This window comes from Coffea eugenioides, chromosome 11, assembly GCF_003713205.1.
Source record: "Coffea eugenioides isolate CCC68of chromosome 11, Ceug_1.0, whole genome shotgun sequence".
Classification (NCBI taxonomy): domain Eukaryota; kingdom Viridiplantae; phylum Streptophyta; class Magnoliopsida; order Gentianales; family Rubiaceae; genus Coffea; species Coffea eugenioides.
Window position 1 is genome coordinate 22887536 of NC_040045.1, and position 17716 is coordinate 22905251.

Consider the following 17716-nt stretch of genomic DNA (forward strand, 5'->3'; position numbering starts at 1 on the left):
ATTGTAAATAGTTTAGTTTGTTTTTGAAATAAAATTATTATTGCATTAATAATTTTGAGTTTTCTTTTTATGTTTTTCATGGAATATACATATCATTTGTATTTGTTGGTGAATTTATTTATTTTTTGCTTAAAAAATTAGAAAAAGAGTAGATAAAAAATTTTAGTGTTATTTTTCCCTCCACTAAGATTTTTTTCTGGCTCTGCCACTGATTGAACTCACCAAACAGAATTTTTAACTACAAGGCTTTTTTTATTGTCTCAATCACAGCCATATATTCTACGTCTATAGTAGATAAAGTTGTAACAAGTTGTAAAGTAACTTTCCAACTAGCTACACAACTACCACTGCAAAATACATAATTTGGAAGTGATATTTTTCTATCAAGATCACCGGCATAGTTAGAGTCCACAAAACCAATCAAAATGTCATTATTTCTTCCAAATTCTATGCAACTATTTGAATTTTCTCGCAAGTATTTGAGAATCCAGTTCACAACCTACCTATATGCTTTTCTAGGATAAGACACATATCTAATAACAATATTGACTGCTTGTGCAATATCTGGATGGGTATAAGCTATCACATACATAATATTGTCAACTATACTGGAATAAGAAACCAATGCCGTATAATCTTCCTCTTCAACTATGGTAACTGAGTAACAGATAGACAAAAATAACTAACAAGAGGAGCAGTCACAGATTTAGCATTTTTCATGCCAAATTTCTCGAGGACTTTATCAAGGTAATTTTTCTAGATCAAGATTAACTTTTCAACTCCTCAATTTCTCTTGATCTCCATGCCAAGAATTTTCTTAGCTGCTCTCAAATGTTTCATCTCAAATTCACTGCTTAACTGTAATTTTAAAGTGTGAATTTTTGACAAATTTTTAGCCGCGATGAGCATGTCATCAACATAAAACCACAAATAATCTAGATAAGGATTTCTTTAGCAAATAAACATAGTGTTCCTTAACTATCATACATACTCCTTGAATAATCATAACACAATATGAAAGAATCAAATCTCTTATACCACTGTGTTGGAAACTGTTTCAATCCATATAAGGATTTCTTTAGCAAGCAAATATAGTGTTCCTTTCCTTTAATTTCGAATCCCTGAGGTTACTTCATATAAATTTTCTTTTCAAGTTCATCATGTAAGAAAACTGTCTTAACATCAAACTACTCCAACTCCAAATCATACTTGGCAATTAAATCAGGCAAAACACGAATAGAGTTATATTTAACAACAGGTGAAAATAATTATTAAATCAACATCGTGTACTTGACTATATCCTTTTGCAGCCAATCGTGCTTTGTGCCCTATATCTTCAACCCCTGGAATACATTTTTTCTTCTTAAAAACTCATTTGCATCCAATAATTTTCTTATCTGAAGGCTGTTTCACAAGAATCCAACTTTCAATTCGGTGGAGTGATTCAATTTATATGCAAAATCAATCACTTTGTAAAATCATCACAAGAGATTACCTCTGAATAGGTAGTAGATTCACCAATTCCATCAATTTCTTCTGCAACAGACAAAGTATATACAACCAAATCTGCATATTTTTGTAGTGGTCAAATATCCCTTCTTGGTCAATCTTTGACTATGGAATGTTGCTCTTCTTCTGAATTATTTTCATCAGTAGGTTCAAGTGCATTTACTGATATTTATTGAATAGAAAGATCAGGTCTATCAATCTCAAACTCTACTTGTTTCTACATACTATCATCTGCATAACAAGAATTAGAAGATTCCTTCTTGAAAGATAACATAAAGAATTCATCAAAAATAACATATTTACTGATCATAAATTTTAAAAGTTTAGGATCAGAACACTACAACCTATACCTTTTTATCCCAAAAGCATACTCAAGAAAAATATACTTTTTAGTTTGAAACTCCAATTTTTCATCATTGACATGTAGGTATATTGGACAAGAAAAAACTTTTAAATCAGAATAATCAGCAGGAGTACTTGACGAAATTTTCTCAGAAATTTTGAAATCAAGAGCTACAGAAGGAGCATAGTTGACAATGTAATAAGTCATAGAGATCGTTTTTGTTCAAAAGTCCTTTGTCAACCCTTCATTAGAGATTATGTGTCATTCTCTATCCAAAATTATTTTGTTCATATGTTTGGCCATACCATTTTGTTGAAACTTCATCCTGACAGTGTGGTGTCGAATAATTCCTTCATTCTTGCAAAACTCATCCAATTCACCTTCGCAAAATTTCGTGCCATTATCTGTTCTAAACCGCTTGATCTGTCTACTTACCTGTTTCTCAATGAAAACTTTCTATTGCTTGAAAGTGAGGTAAACATCATTCTTTTATTTAAGAAAATAAACTCAAACTTTTCTTGAATAATTATCAATAAAAGTCAACATATACTTGACACCACTCTTAGACAGAATACGAGTTAGATTCCATAAATCTGAATGAATATAATCATGAATGACACCACTAGTTTTGTCTATGAATTGCTAGTGAAACGAAACTAACTCTTTTCTATTTCTCAAAAACACATTGTTCATAGAATTACAATGGCTCAATGTGAGAACTCGTAAATTTATGTGTATATTTCGAATTATTTCATTACATTTAATCTGTTATTAGAAATATTATATGTAACAAATGAATGGTTGAACTAAATACATAATTGTATTCATATAAACATTAAAATTTAGGAAAAATATATATAATAATACGAAAGTAATACATAAATAAAATGATAAGCAAAATAATAGAATGGTGTAGAAATTTTAGGAATCAAATAAACATTTGATATGTATATTACCGTTTGTGTCATTCGAATATATTGGATGGTGGAATAAGTTATACGTCTAGTTGAATTTCTTTAAGATCAAATGTATGAAAATCTCCTAGATCGATATATTTAAAAAATTTTCAAGGTATATACAAATTAAAACAAATGACATATCGAAATATCGAGACAATGTGCGAGACAATAAAATCACGGACTCATGGCAAACAAATGACCTAAAATTAAAAGACCAAACCAACCTTAGAATTTTGGTTAATCTTCCATGCAGCCAAGAAACCAACTAACGGTACTACATAAAACGAAACAGAAAGAGGCATAATACTTGACTGAATTGGAACTGAATGGAAGCTATCTAAGAGGTGAAATGGAAGAAATTATGGAAGGAAGTGTTGTTTATCACACTGTCACATAGCTGGAAAATTTAGTGAACTAATGTCATAGTTGTTGACAGACTTGGTGCATGGTTTGGTCAAACTATCTGCTGCAGTTAGATGTTCCTTGTCCTAATTCATGCTAGACCAAATGTATGTTAAAGTACATAGTGTTTTAGGTAAGTGGAAGATGAAGTTCCTTCATGTGACTAATTGATCTTCTTATATTACTGAAAATTTGTTAATTTTATTTTATTATTAGTACACTATATTTTACAAATGAACTAATTATGTCTAAATTAACTATGTGAAGGATAATGGATACCGGTATTGGTACTGGTAGTAATTCACAATCGTCGACTGCTGGAGCTGTCAATAGTGAACAATCAGCTAGTCAAAATCATAGACAAAAGTCTGATATAGCATGGAATTATTGTTTAGTAGGTGTGAATAGTCAAGGAAGAAGAACTTTGACATGTGGGTATTGTTTTAAAATAATTGCTGGTGGTGGTGACATTCATCGAATGAAACAACATTTGGCAGGAGAACAAGGCAGCATTGTTCCATGTTCAAAGGTTGACCCAGCAGTTAGACATGCTATTTTAGCATCTATGAAGGAGAAGGAGCATAAATCTAAAGAAAAAAAAGGTGATTTTGGGGTGGAAAATCCATCGGCCACACTACTCATGCATTTGATGGCGATGAAGTTTTGGGAATTCCTTCTTCTTTAGCAAATGAGATGGGTTCATCTAGTAAAAGAAAGAGAAAGGTCACTGCATGAAAAGGTATACGTGCTTTTTTTAAAGGTGGACGTGATACTTCTCAACCAACCATTAAAGCTTGTTTGCAAAGTAAGGAAAAATGAAAAAATACGGACATGACTATTGCTCTTTGGTTTTATGATGCTTGCATTCCTATAAATGCTATTAATTCTCCATTTTTTCAAAAAGCTATTGATCAAATAGCATCAATGGGTCATGGTTACAAAGGTCCATCTTATCATTCTTTGAGAGTTAACTTGTTGCGAAATGCTAAGAGATATGTGAAATTAGTTGTTGATTCTTTTAGAAATACTTGGGCAAAAATTGGTTGCACTATAATGGGTGATGGATGGAAAGACACTAGGCAAAGACCATTGATAAATTTTTTGATTTATTGTCCTAAGGGTATTTCGTTCATTAAATCTGTGGATGCATCTGATATTGTAACAAGTGCAGAAAATTTGTGCAATTTATTTGCTAAAATTGTTGAGATGGTTGGTTCAAATAATGTGGTGCACTTAGTTACTGATAATGCTAAAGCTGCTGGGTCTTTGTTAAGTGAAAGATATCTGAACATTTGTTGGTCACCGTGTGCTGCACACTGCATCAATTTGATTTTGAAAGACATTGGTGATATGAATGATGTAAAAGCTATAGTGTCTCTTGCTTCAACGGTGACTGTTTTTATCTACAATCATAAGTTCACTTTGAATTGGTTAAGAAAGACTACAGGGTGGAAAGAAATTATTCGTCCAGGTGAAACTCGATTTGTAACTACCTTTCTTGCATTAAAAAGTTTGCATGATCATAAGGATAGTTTGCAATCTTTGGTTACTAGTGACGATTATAAAAAATTTCTGAGAATAGAAAAAGAAAAAGATGTGAAGCAAATCATTTTGGATGAAGGTTTTGAAATAACTGTTTGATTATGGTGCGAATAATGGGCCCTATCATTCATTTATTGCGTATTTGTGACACTGATCAAAGGCCTTCAGTGGGTTATGTTTATGAAGGCATGTTTAGAGCAATAAATGGCATCAAAAGGCTGTTTAGAAATAAAGAGAGATTGTACAAGCCTTATATTGACATCATCAATGATAGGTGAGATAGAATGTTGAGAAAAAAATCTACATGTTGCCGCTTATTATTTGAATCCTGCTTTTCAATATGAGAGTGTGACATTTTGTACACATTCAGAGGTTATAAATGGCTTGCTTGATTACATTGAAACAAAAGTGGATTGGTGCAACCCTGAAAAATTATCATAAGAGGTTGGAATGTATCGAGAAAGACAGGAGAGTTTTGGACGCAAACTTGCTATTCTTACTAGCAAATCTGATCGGCCAGGTCATTTATATTTTTTTAATATCTAAAACTTGTGAGTTTATTCTTTATTTGATATAATATTTTAATATGATTGTGACAGAAAATTGGTGGAAGTTATATGGTTGTGATGCTCCGAATTTGCAAAAGCTTGCAATTAGAATTTTGAGTCAAACAGTTTCTTCTTCTGGGTGTGAACGTAATTGGAGTGTTTTTGAACGCATTCACACTAAAAAAAGGAATAGGTTGGAGCACCAAAGACTTAATAATCTTGTTTATGTGCACTACAATTTGCGTTTGCAACATAGGTATAATTGATTTTTTACTTTATTCTTTACATTTTATTTATAAAGTAATCTTAGATTTGTAACTAATGTATTTTATTGTAGGTTTGATCTCCGAAAGAGATCTTATGATCCCATTGATTATGAATCTATTGATAAAACGGAATTTTGGGTCATAGAAGAAGAACAAGATGGTGAGCTTATTTGTGATGAATTTGAGGAAGAACTCGAAGAACTTCCTAAAGATGATTCTCAACTAGTTGAAGGTTGGTTTTAATATTAAAATAAATATATTTTTAACTTGTAATATGAGGTGCTAAAAGTGCATTTTTTTAATTTGAATTTTATTATAAATATGGATAAATTCTTAATTGTTTATTTATTTATTTATTTAGATGATGAAAGTGAAGTTGGGGAAGATAATGCTATTGATTTGGAAGCATTTCAGCGTAGGCGCCTTTTGAATGATGATGAAGATAATGATTGGTAATATAACATGTTAATTAGTGATGTTTAGTAGTAATTGATTCTTTTAGTGTTTGGTTGTATCTTTGTTTTTAGAAAATTTTTGAATTTTTTTTAGTTTCACCAATTAGATTTATATTTTTGGTAATAAATTTTTTAATTTTTCAGGTTAAATTGATGAAATTGTTAAAGAGGTGTTGTTGCCTTGTCATGCCAATGATGAAAGTTTGTTATTCAAATTGTTTGCCTTAAATATGAGTTGAACTCTGTTATGGACTTTTTGAGAATTGTAAAAGAATGTCAACATTTATTTTATTCATTTTGTGTTTTTGTTTGTGATAATTGATGAACATTTGGACTATATCTATCTATGTTTGTAATGAATTTATGAAAACCTGTGATGAATTATGATATTTTAGTTATATTTATCATGTCAGGTTTCATGTATAACTTTTAGAAAATTTATTATTATCTCAACTTAAATTTAATTTTAAGTTATATTAGTGAATGTATTTTAGGGACTTAAGTTATTAATAATCATGTTAGATTGTACATTAGCCGTTAAGTTTCAGTGTAGACTGTAGAGTGAAGAACTGTGAATTGTGAAGTATAAAAAAAGAAAAAACGTTGAACCGTTGAATCGGCCGGTCGGACCGTGAACCGTCCCTCTCTCCGGTTCATTGGTCGGTCCGAGTTTAAAAACATTGATTGAGACAGGAACCGATTTAGGGCGGCTAGATGGCCTGTTAGCCTCTGAACATCTCGGGGATTCCGAAGAGGAGACATATCTTGGATGGCTTTCACCTTGTTAGGATTAGCCTCAATGCCTCGGCAAGATACTAGGTATCCTAAGAATTTTTTCGAAGTGACTTTGAAGACGCACTTCTTCGGATTCAATCTAATCCTGGAACCTAGGAGAATGTTGAAAACCTTCCTCATATCAGACAGGAAGGCCGAAGTGGTTTGGCTTTTGAGAAGAATGTCATCCACATAAGCCTCTACATTGCGGCGTATCTGATCTTTCAAGATTCGGTTGACCAGCCTTTGGTACATTGCCCCGGTGTTTTTTAGCCCGAAGGGCATTGTAATGTAACAATAGACACCTTGGTCAGTATAAAACGCCGTCTTTTCCTGATCCTCCTCGCTCATTCGTATATGGTGATATCCTTTGAACGCGTCAAGGAAGCAGAGGATCTCATGCCCCATGGCCGAGTCGACGAAAGCATCTATTCTTGGCAGGGGGTAGCAATTTTTGGGGTAGGCCTTGTTAAGGTCGATGAAATTCAAACACATTCTTCACCCACCGTTGTCCTTTTCGACCATGACTGGGTTGGATAGCTAGGCCAAGTACTGAACTTTTCGGATCATCTTGGCGGGTAAAAGCTTGTCAACCTCTCCTGAGATAGCTTTACTGCACTCAAGGCTGAAGTGCCTCCGTTTCTGCTTCACCGGCTGGGCACGCGGGTCGACAATAAGCCGGTGTATCATGAGCTCGGGGGGCACTCCCGCAACTTCGTCTACAGTCCAGGCAAATACATCTCGGTGCTCCCTTATCAGGTCAATCATCTCTTATTTGAGGTGTGAGGGGAGACTCATCCCTACCTAGATCACTTGGTCGGGCCTTATCGCGTCCAAGGCTACCTCTTCCATCTTATCTCCGATCTCAAGCATGCCAGGCTTTCCAGTCTCTTGAGGATCGATGCAGTCTATGGAGAGGACGTTTGGCCTCTTCCCTTCGGCCTTTGACTCAGCCCGGGGGGTGACCGCGACTTGTATGGTAGCGAGGTAACATTCCCTAGCCGTGCTCAGATCGCCACTCACCTCGGCTACACCAACTGGAGTTGAAAACTTAAAACTCAGTTGGTAGGTGGAGTATACGGCCTTCAGAGCATTGAGCGTGGGCCGACCTATTAACATATTGTATGGGGAATCCGCTTTAATAACTGCAAAACTCACGGGGATAGTTCGGCAGTAGGGATGACGTCCAATAGTTACCATCAAAGATACCATCCCTTTTGGGTGGACTACGTGTCCCCTGAATCCTACGAGAGGAGTCCTAACGGGTGTGAGTTGTTCCCTCGTCAACTTCAAACTCTCAAAGGTTCGGTAGTATAAGACATCTACCGAACTTCCGGGGTCTACATATACTTTTTCGACGATGTAGTTATTGGTGAGAACCTTAATCACCAGAGTCTCGTGGTTATTGGAGGCGGCAGGGACAGGGTCACTGGGCCCATAAGTGATCACTTCAGATAGCCTGGAGTTGGACTTATCGGGGTTCAGGTTGGCGTGACGGTAAATCTTCTTTCCAGAGTTCTGACTATCCCCTCTCATTGGACTACCCTCGATTATGTTGAAGATCCCGACGATATTCGGGCCGTAGTCCGGGGATCCGTCTCTGGGAGGTCTCCCAAATTTCCTATAATCCCCGGAACCACGACTGTAACTTTTTGGTTCCCGCCTGTCTTCCCGACGTTGTTCTCCGCGGTTGTCGCAGCGGGAGTCATTTCGGTTGAAACCCCCATCCTTGGGGACGAACTGTCTCAAGTATCCTTACTTTATCAAATTTTCAATTTCTTTTTTCAAATCATTACAGTTCTCGGTCTCGTGCTCAATGTCCTGATGATAGACACAGTGGAGGCTAAAATTTCTCTTCTCTCTCTTCATGGCCATCTTTGAAGGGACTCGACCAAGGTGATTTTACTCCATTATGGCGAGGATGTGAGATCGGCTAGTGTTGAGGGGAGTTAGTTCGGCATCAGAAACGGATGGTCTCCTCTTTGCGATCCTTTCAGAAACACTTCTACAATCCCGAGTCGGATTCTGAAGGCCAACACTAGTGCCTATCTCACCCCGTGAGGACTCCCTCTTCTTTCAGGTATCCTGTCCCAAGCGGGCAGTCTGGGCTTCCCGTTTCATACGATTGATGTCCTCACTTTGGATGCCTTTATCCACTCTGCGCCAGAACTCTCGAAATGTTCGGGGGTATTTCCTGTGTATCTCAGTGCTGAACGCACCAGCCATCAACCCATTGGTAAAGGCGGCTATAGTCACCTATTCATTTTATCGGGTATCTGCACGTTTTCGTCCTGGAACCTCTGCGCATACGAGCGTAGAGACTCTCCTGGGGCCTGCTGTATGTTCAAGAGATAGGCCAAGATCTTCGTCACCGGTCGAAATGATACGAAGCGGTGGATGAACTTGTCCACCAGCTCTCCCAGAGAAGATATGCTCCTAGGTTCTAAGTTCCAGACTATTACCGTTTTTTATCACTTAACTATTACCGTTTTTTATCAAACTATTACCGTTTTCGAAATGGTGCAACATGTCATCAAACTATTACCGTTTTTTATCACTTAACTTTTTTTTAGCAAAAAATGTCAGTTAACTTTTTTCTTAGCCAAAAATACCATCCACCTATTAAAAACGCAATTGCTTGATCATTCTATTAAATTTAGACGTTACACACCGTCAAAAAATCACGTGTGACATGCAAAAAGGGTTCAAGAGACAAAATAGTTTTAAAAAAAAAATCATGCACAAAAAATGGTCGACTTTGTCGTCTAACTACTAGTTTTCTTCCTATTGAACAACAAAAATTTTTAAATCTCATTAAATCTCCCGTATTGATTCCTCATAGTAGCTTAGATGATGTCCACAAAAAACATAAGTGCAGCTAGCTCGCGCGCTGGGTATGGACTTCTCTTCAGTCAATGTAGATTATATTGTCTTTTCAGGCGAAGATTTCGGCATCATTAGGTTCTGTGCAAGTGGCCCAATTTTGGGAGTGAGAGCCTTTGTTTCGAAAATTAGGTGTAGGTTAGCAAATGCTAGGTAATTTATTTAAAGTCCTTGATCCTTTAATATAACTAATTTTGACGCTAAGAACATTGTCGTTTCTTTCAAAATTTGTCCCTAAAAGAAAATTTGGACATTTTTACTCTTCAATGATCACTCATGCAAGTCACATGTATGGCCTTCCTATGGCCTTAATACACAAACTTAAACAGAATGACTAAAAAGTTACGTTTTAAAGAGTTGAGTGATATTTTTGGTTAAAAAAAATAGTTAAGTGATATTTTTTGACTAAGGAAAAGTTAAATTACATTTTTGGCTTTAAAAAAAAAAGTTAAGTTGTGAATAGTGATAAAAGGTAATAGTTTGATAACATTTTGCTCCATTTGTTCCTATACAAAACCTAATGTATACTTTTATTTTTCCAAGACTTAGAGACACTCATAACATGGAATTATACATGTAATTTTACTGAATTCTTACTTTTCAGCCATTGGGCCTCCACTTATCATGGCGAATAAATTTAGTCTCTTAACTTTAAAAGGCTTGGTCAACATGATCTTCTTAGGAAAGATTGAGAGTTAGTATCAAATTGAGAGATTGTTTAAGTGATTTTTTTTTTTGGTAAATTCAACTCACCCCAAATAGATTCTAACTCTAAATTAAGCACTTTACCATTTTTCCTTTTAGTTTTTTTTTGTCTTTCTTTAATAAAACAAAAAGAGAATCAAGAATGATTACCCACCTACCACCTTGATTTACTTGAAACCACGAGCTACTGGTTGTATAAGTGAAGCGTTTTAGCAAAACGAGCTCAATAAATTCTCTGGTATTTGCGATAACAACATAGAATCAACTCATCTTGAATAAGGTCTCAAAAATAATTTTTTGACATAAAATACATCAAAATACTTCAGGTAACTTGCATAAAGTTATAAAATACTTAACAAGTTACTGTTGACATATATCATGAGAAAAAAAACACGAGCTGAAAATGTAATGGTCGAGATACCAAAATTCTTTTATAAATTTTAAAAGTATTATTCACAAATGCTAGAATTATTCAATCTCGTTTCACAATTTTTAAGGAAACATGAATAAATTTTTGTTTAAATTTATTTGAGTTCTTTTCAGGAACAAAAGACTATTTTCCTTATTGGAAAAAGCATTATAGCTGTTTTAAAAAGTTTTATGAATCATTTCGAAAATATTTTTATGGTATTTACCTAAATCAACTGTCATGAAAACCATTAAAGGGCCTCTAAATTTTATTAATACAAAAGTACCACATTAGCCGATTGTTTATAAAAGCTGATGGACTAAATTAGTTTGTCATTATAACTAAGGGACCACATTGTGTATGACTTTTAAGAAAAGAGACTAAATTGTCATTATTTGCTTTTGGGTTTTTTTTTTTTAATAATGGCGCAGGTGTAATTCACGCGACTAGTGCACTTGTTTTACTTAATTTTCATGTACTACTTTGATCCCTTTTTACAAAGATAAGAAACTAAAAATGTGATGATAGATAAAAGGACCACTTGTTAACATGAGTACAATGGAGTTGAATCGAGCTTGAGTAGCATTCTACTCGAGCTCGATTTAACTGAAAAATATAGGTATTCGAATTTGTCAAATATCTTCTTTTCGAGCTTGAGCTTGATTTTGAGTTCAATCAACCCTTTCTCATTAATGTTTTTTATATAAAAAAAAATGTAACCAAATATTTTCAATAACCCATCACCTAAAGCATTCGAAATAAATATTAAATAATAAGTAAAATAGTTAAAAATTAAAACTTGAATAATAAGTAAAACATTTAAATTTAAGATTAAATAATTAGTAATACTTGATTAGGCTTGAGAAACACTCAATCATAGCATTTTCAAGCTTGAGCTTGACTCGATTTATTACTCGATAGCTTGAGCTTGAATCAGCACTTGTACTCCTACTCGTTAACATGGTTTCAAGATTTAATTTCTTTTTGTAAGAGTAAAACTAATTTAGAAAAAAATTTAACTATAGGAAGTACAACTAGTGTGAGTGTGTGCATACACATAGTAACATGTAATCTAGTTACCTTAATAAGTGCTCCCTCATTTTTTTGGGGCAAAATCCCGTACATAGGGTGAGGATGCCAGTCCCTTATTTTATTAATAATAATAAAAATACAAGAGTTCGAAAACCACACTATGACCAAGAAGGCAATATACGTAGGTTCAAGCAAAAGAGCTACTCCTTTACAACCGAACATGAGGAAATTCCCGCCTATCTAAAATTAAGGAAGATCTAACAATAGAAGGGAGTTGTTGAAAGGAGGGAAAAAAAAAATCCTCCTGAAGCTGCAGCCCTGCCATTTTATCAGTTGTACCATCAGCCTCTTTATAAACATGAACCACTGAAGAAGAGAAATCCAGTAACAACCCTCCAATTCTCCTTAGTACATTGCAAAGTGCCCATTTGGGTGCCGCCCATGTACGAGCATGCGAACAAGACTTTTCGAGTCCATTTCAACCAAAAGACCGTGAATAGCTCTTTCTTGGCATAACAAAAGGCCATGCAGCAGTGACAAACTTTCAGCTGTTAATACATCAACCCCTTTACGGAATGCAAAAATCAAATTATCATCATGATCACAAAGCAAACCTCCTCTCGAAGCAAGTCCCTAGCAAACACTGGCATCAGTGTTGAGTTTCAAATGATGAAGGGGAGGTTTATTTCACGCAGTAGTCAGAAAACCGAGAGGCTTTACCCTTCGACGTACCCAGGCAGCCCATGGATCATCCGGATCACCACGGAAATGACTTGGTTTGAAGACCCTAGCAGCACCCAGTTGTTCAACGAACCTGCTAACCATAAAAATTACTTGTTGGGCATCAAATGTTACCTCCTCAAAATGAGCATGATTTCTCGATTTCCACAAAAACCAGAAAATTAAAGATGGTATAGCGGTACGTATCTGAAGAAATAGAATTAAACCAAGACATCCGCATTGTCGAAAGGGAATTAAACCAAGTTCATTTTTGTTCAACTCAATAAATAAACAAGTTAAACTTGAACACAATTTCATTTTTATTAAACTAATCCAACAAATTTAAACAGTAGGGTGCTTGATTTGATTAAATTCGTTTACACCCCTAAACACACCTTTAAGAAACAAAATGTCTACTCTTTCTGAATCCTCAATAGTTACAGAAATCTAATTTTGAAAAATAAATATTTTTACCCGCTGTCCTTTATTCAGTGCAAATTGAGAATCACAACCAGTCAACTACTGCAAATTTTGACCAACTGCTGCGGTCATATGCAAACTACTTTTTGACAGGTCAACCATTTTACACAACGAATGCCTGCAATTAAGAAATGAATCCTGCCAATCAATTCAACCTTCCTTTTCTACACTAGTTGACACACATTTTATAATTAGCAAAAGAAGTATCAATCACATCGGCTCTATGCTATAATATTCCTTAATCTCCATAATCATCTTAACATTAACCGATTCTCATGAAAGTCATCTGCATTAAAGTCAGCTAGTTATTCACTGCAATGAACAGCCAATGGAGCCAAGCACAGATTGAACACAAATCTTGGCACACCAAATACTACCCACAAAAAAAAGGACAAATAAAAAAAATTAATAATTGTGCAAATTGGCCTGAGTTTTAATTGGAAACCATCATCTGCAATTTTGATGCTTGCCTTGCTACTCATTGCAGTCTTGATGAAGAAGCATGTCAACTGCCTGTCTCATAGTAGGCCTAGCATCTTTGTCCTCCTCTGCACACTTGAGAGCTACGTCAATCAGAATTCCCATCCTTCCCATATCAAAGTCACCCTTTATAGTAGGGTCTACAATATCCTTGATCTCAGATGCTCTTTCAGCAGTTCCCTTAATGTTTTCCTTTACCCAAGTGACCAGCCTTCTTGGCTCCACCACAATGCTCTCATCATTGGCATGGTTCCCAGTGGATCTCCGTCCTGTTATCATTTCCAGCACAACAATTCCATAGCTATAAACGTCAACTTTTGAGGTGATGGGGAGATTAAACACCCACTCAGGTGCCATGTATCCTCTAGTTCCTCTAATCTTGGAGAACATTGAATTGTCAATGGCACTTCTATTCAATAATTTAGAGAGCCCAAAATCTGCTACCTTTGGCTGATAATCAGAGTTCAAAAGGATGTTCTGGGGTTTCACATCACAATGCAAAACCCATTCTAAGCACTCTTCATGCAAGTAAGCAAGTCCCTTTGCTGTACCAAGAGCAATTTCATACTTCTTTTTCCAATCAAGTTTATCTGAATAAAGATTTTTCGCTAGTGAACCATGCTCCATGTATTCATACACCAAAAGCCTATGTTTCCCCTCAGCACAGTATCCCCAAATTTCTATCAAATTCATGTGGTTGAGCCTCCCAATTGTACGTATTTCTGCGAGAAATTCTGCTTCTCCCTGGATGGCTTCCTTGAGATATTTGATGGCAGCAACTCTACTATCTGAAAGCACACCTTTATATACAACACCACTTCCTCCGCGTCCTATTTCTTCGCTGAAATTCCTTGATGCCTTCTTCAGCTCAGCATAGGTGAATTTCCTGAATCCAGTTGCAACCTGAAGGTAACCTTGAATTCTTGCAATGGATCGCCATTGGGTTTTAAACAAGTAAGTGAGTAAGCAGATGATCTCAAAAGCTCCAACTGCCAAAGTACACCACAGATAGGACTTCACTCGATCTTGTTTTATCTTGTTATAGGGTCTGTCTATTGGTGTGACTTGGTCTTTGCACTGTAAACTAAAATCTTGGTCAGAGTTCTGCAATGTGGTTACATTAAGCGCAGGCAATCTTATGTAAATAGGATCCTGATAATTCTGTGAACGATACCCATTGAACAAAATAGTCTTTAGGTAACAACTATAGTAGCCCATTGTTAGATCAAATTTGTACTGAAACCCTTTGCATTCACAGTAATTCAGGCATAAACTTTTACAACTCTCCAAGGAGGAATTAGGAAAGTAGCCAATATCATATCCATAATATTCGACATGGAGGAGTTGAATAAAACCTGAAGCACTTTCATTAGTGCAAGAGACTTGGAAATCAGGCTCACATCCATAAGACCAATCCGTCTGATTTATCATCCTGTATCCTGGAATACAGGTGCATTTTCTTCCGGCCTCAGGATCATAGATACATAAACTGTTGGTGCCACAAATACCATGGATCTTGCACGGTTCAGAATTGTGTACCCATGTAACTCGCCAACTTCCATTAGCTTTATCTAGACTGTGGACCCGAAGGCTGCCATCGACGTCAAGAACCAATCTTCTCAATGGTCCAATGCCATGATCAGATGTATAAAATTGCAGCAGATCAGATGACTGAAAATAGCCAGATTCATCTAACACAGCAATCTTACTACCATTAAAAGATGATCTCCCAGCATCCCAAATATTTAACCATGGATCAGGCCAATATACAGTAGTTATTTCAGGACCCTCATACCGAAGATGTAGGACACTATCACTATCAAAGTACAACTTGTAAAAACCAGAAGAATAATTGGTTGTGCTTCTGGAAGATACAAGAATTGTCTCACTAGTAAACAACTGCCCGGGAAGAAGTGTATTGGTTGGGAAGTCAAAACTTTGCCAAAGGAATTCACCATCAGAAGTGCTGAGAACAAGATTGCCATTGTCTTGAAGTTTCAATTGGACAGAAGAGTTTGATTTTGTATTACTTGTCCAAACACTGAACTGCCCTGCATCTGTCAATAACAGATTCCCTGAATCCTGCAGAGAGAGGCCAGAATGTTTTCCATTGACAGGTTGATTTCGATTGGCCATCCAAACAACTGTGTAGTTTCCATCCTGTGCCTCGGTGAACCATATCGAGAAGCAATAAGAATTTTCACCAACAATGAGAAATCCAGCAGTGAAAATCCCATCTGGGCTTGAAATTAGAACATCCTGTATAGAAAGCAATGAGCCTTTCGTTAAAGTAGTATAGGTTGTGGAGGAAGATGGAATAGGCATTGACAGGAATAAGGAAGAAAGGAGAATTGGAAGTAGGACAGCCATGGCCTGTCAACGACTTGATTACTCCAATTCTGGAGTTGAATTGGCTTAAACAAAATGCCATCTATACACACTGTTCATCATTTGAAAAGTGACAACATGCACACTTAGTCAACTGCAGTACATGATCCTTTCTCCATTATATCTATCCATTTTTTCTGTCTAATGTATGTAGTTTCACTTCTGATTAATACTGCTGATGTGACACATAACATTAAATGCATATTTAGGAGGTGTTTGGTAAATGGGTTTCAAATTCAATAATATTGTAATTGTACCCATAGTCTTTTACTTTGGAATTCACGCCGCATGATTCAGATAAGACTATGCAAGCATTTGAGGACAAGATTCTTGAATTTATCAGAGTTACAGTTACGTGCAGTCATGTTGATTCAAAAAGTAGGCCGTCCATGCTAAAATTGAATTTGAAACTCATTTACCAAACATCCCCTTAATATGCATTCAATGTTATGTGTCATATGAACAGTATTAATAAGTAGAACTACGTAATTTTGCATGAGACAGGAAAAGTGGACATATATAATGGACAGAGAATCTCATTTGGGCAAATAGTTGACTAAATTACAAGTATAATAATTAACATTTTGAAATTAACCATCGAAAAAGTCATTGAAAGGTTCTATGGTGCAAAATCACAGTAATAAAATATGGCAAAAAATTGAATCATAAACTTATTAATCTATTTTAAATGATATACTGATTTTGACATAATTACTTTTATAGTCTGATCAAAATTGCATAACCCTAATAAAAATTTAAATATATTGGGTAGCGTTTGACAAGCCATTAAAACAAAATTTTAATTTCTAAACTCTTGTATTAATTCTGACAATGTTTAATTTTCTTTTGATTTAATCATAGCACTCGTTCTTTTGAAAGCTAAGCAATACTCGTGACTAGATCTTATATTTTGTACTTGCCCAAGACTTTCTTTTTCTTGTAAAAATTTATTTGTTTATTGGTATAAATTTTAAAACTATGGAGGAAAGAAAATTAAAGATATAAACTAGTAATTAATTTCATATGTATCGTTCATGTAAATAAAGAAATTTGCTAAACACATTAAAAAAGCAATAAAGAGTTAATAGGTATAGATAGTAGTATTTTTGAAAATGAATAATTAACAGAGATTTCCTTTTGTTGCAATGGTTAATTTGCACAATTTGTGGTTCACTTTATTTCACATGTAAGCTGTAAACAACCATATAAACTTCTTATTCACAAAACAATTTTATAACTATATGTTACTTATGTTTTGAGAAAATATAGTTTAACCCAAAAGATATCTTGCAATATTTTGGGTTCATTTAAGAAACTATACCTATTTTACTTAGAATAATTATAACGCAATATATCTTTTTCCTCTCATGTTTTGCTTAATATATTATGAACAAATATTGATGTGCATGAGTTTAGATGTTTAGATGCATAAAATAAATAATAGAAGAAACAACTAAAATTGGTGACTGAACTTAAACCAAAATGGAAAATATTACATTACCGTTGGGATATAATAATTTTCGTTCAGTGTGACTTTACCATTTGAATCAATGATAATTTATTAATTTATTGAGTGTACTTACAATTCAAAGAAACACTCATTTAATTAGCTAAATTTTTGTTTTCTTTTATAAAAGTATGAATTATTCTATTAATAAAAGGAGGCTAAAAGTCTACTTGATTTGCAATTATAATTTAATTCTATTAATGTCTTTAATGTACATACGTACGTGATATCATTTTTCTATTATCAAATGGTCCAAAAGACTTAGAAATATTAAATGATGGATGTTCGCTTTCATTTTATTAAATGCATACAAT

The 17716-nt window shown here is 34.9% G+C and overlaps 2 protein-coding genes across 2 annotated transcripts; one reads left to right on the forward strand and one right to left on the reverse strand.

Moving 5' to 3' along the window:
* The first annotated feature begins 4044 nt into the window (after positions 1 to 4044).
* LOC113752068 lies at positions 4045 to 4854 on the forward strand. Its single transcript, XM_027296207.1, has one exon. It carries the CDS (start codon positions 4045 to 4047, stop codon positions 4852 to 4854), a length of 810 nt encoding a protein of 269 aa, XP_027152008.1.
* An 8630-nt stretch (positions 4855 to 13484) lies between these two features.
* LOC113754271 (putative receptor protein kinase ZmPK1) lies at positions 13485 to 15707 on the reverse strand. The gene is made up of 2 exons (XM_027298651.1): positions 14627 to 15707; positions 13485 to 14164 (listed from the first exon to the last, which is right to left on the reverse strand). The coding sequence occupies exons 1-2, from the start codon at positions 15641 to 15643 to the stop codon at positions 13502 to 13504; spliced, it is 1680 nt and encodes a 559-aa protein (XP_027154452.1). The 5' UTR covers positions 15644 to 15707; the 3' UTR covers positions 13485 to 13501.
* Positions 15708 to 17716: the final 2009 nt, after the last annotated feature.

Coding starts and splice junctions, on each gene's coding strand:
- LOC113752068 (XM_027296207.1), top strand. CDS start 4,045: ATGACTATTGCTCTTTGGTTTTATGATGCTTGCATTCCTATAAATGCT.
- LOC113754271 (XM_027298651.1), bottom strand. CDS start 15,643: ATGGCCAATCGAAATCAACCTGTCAATGGAAAACATTCTGGCCTCTCT. Junction 14,165..14,626: donor TAAGATTGCCTGCGCTTAAT/GTAACCACATTG, acceptor TACTGTGCTGAG/GGGAAACATAGGCTTTTGGT.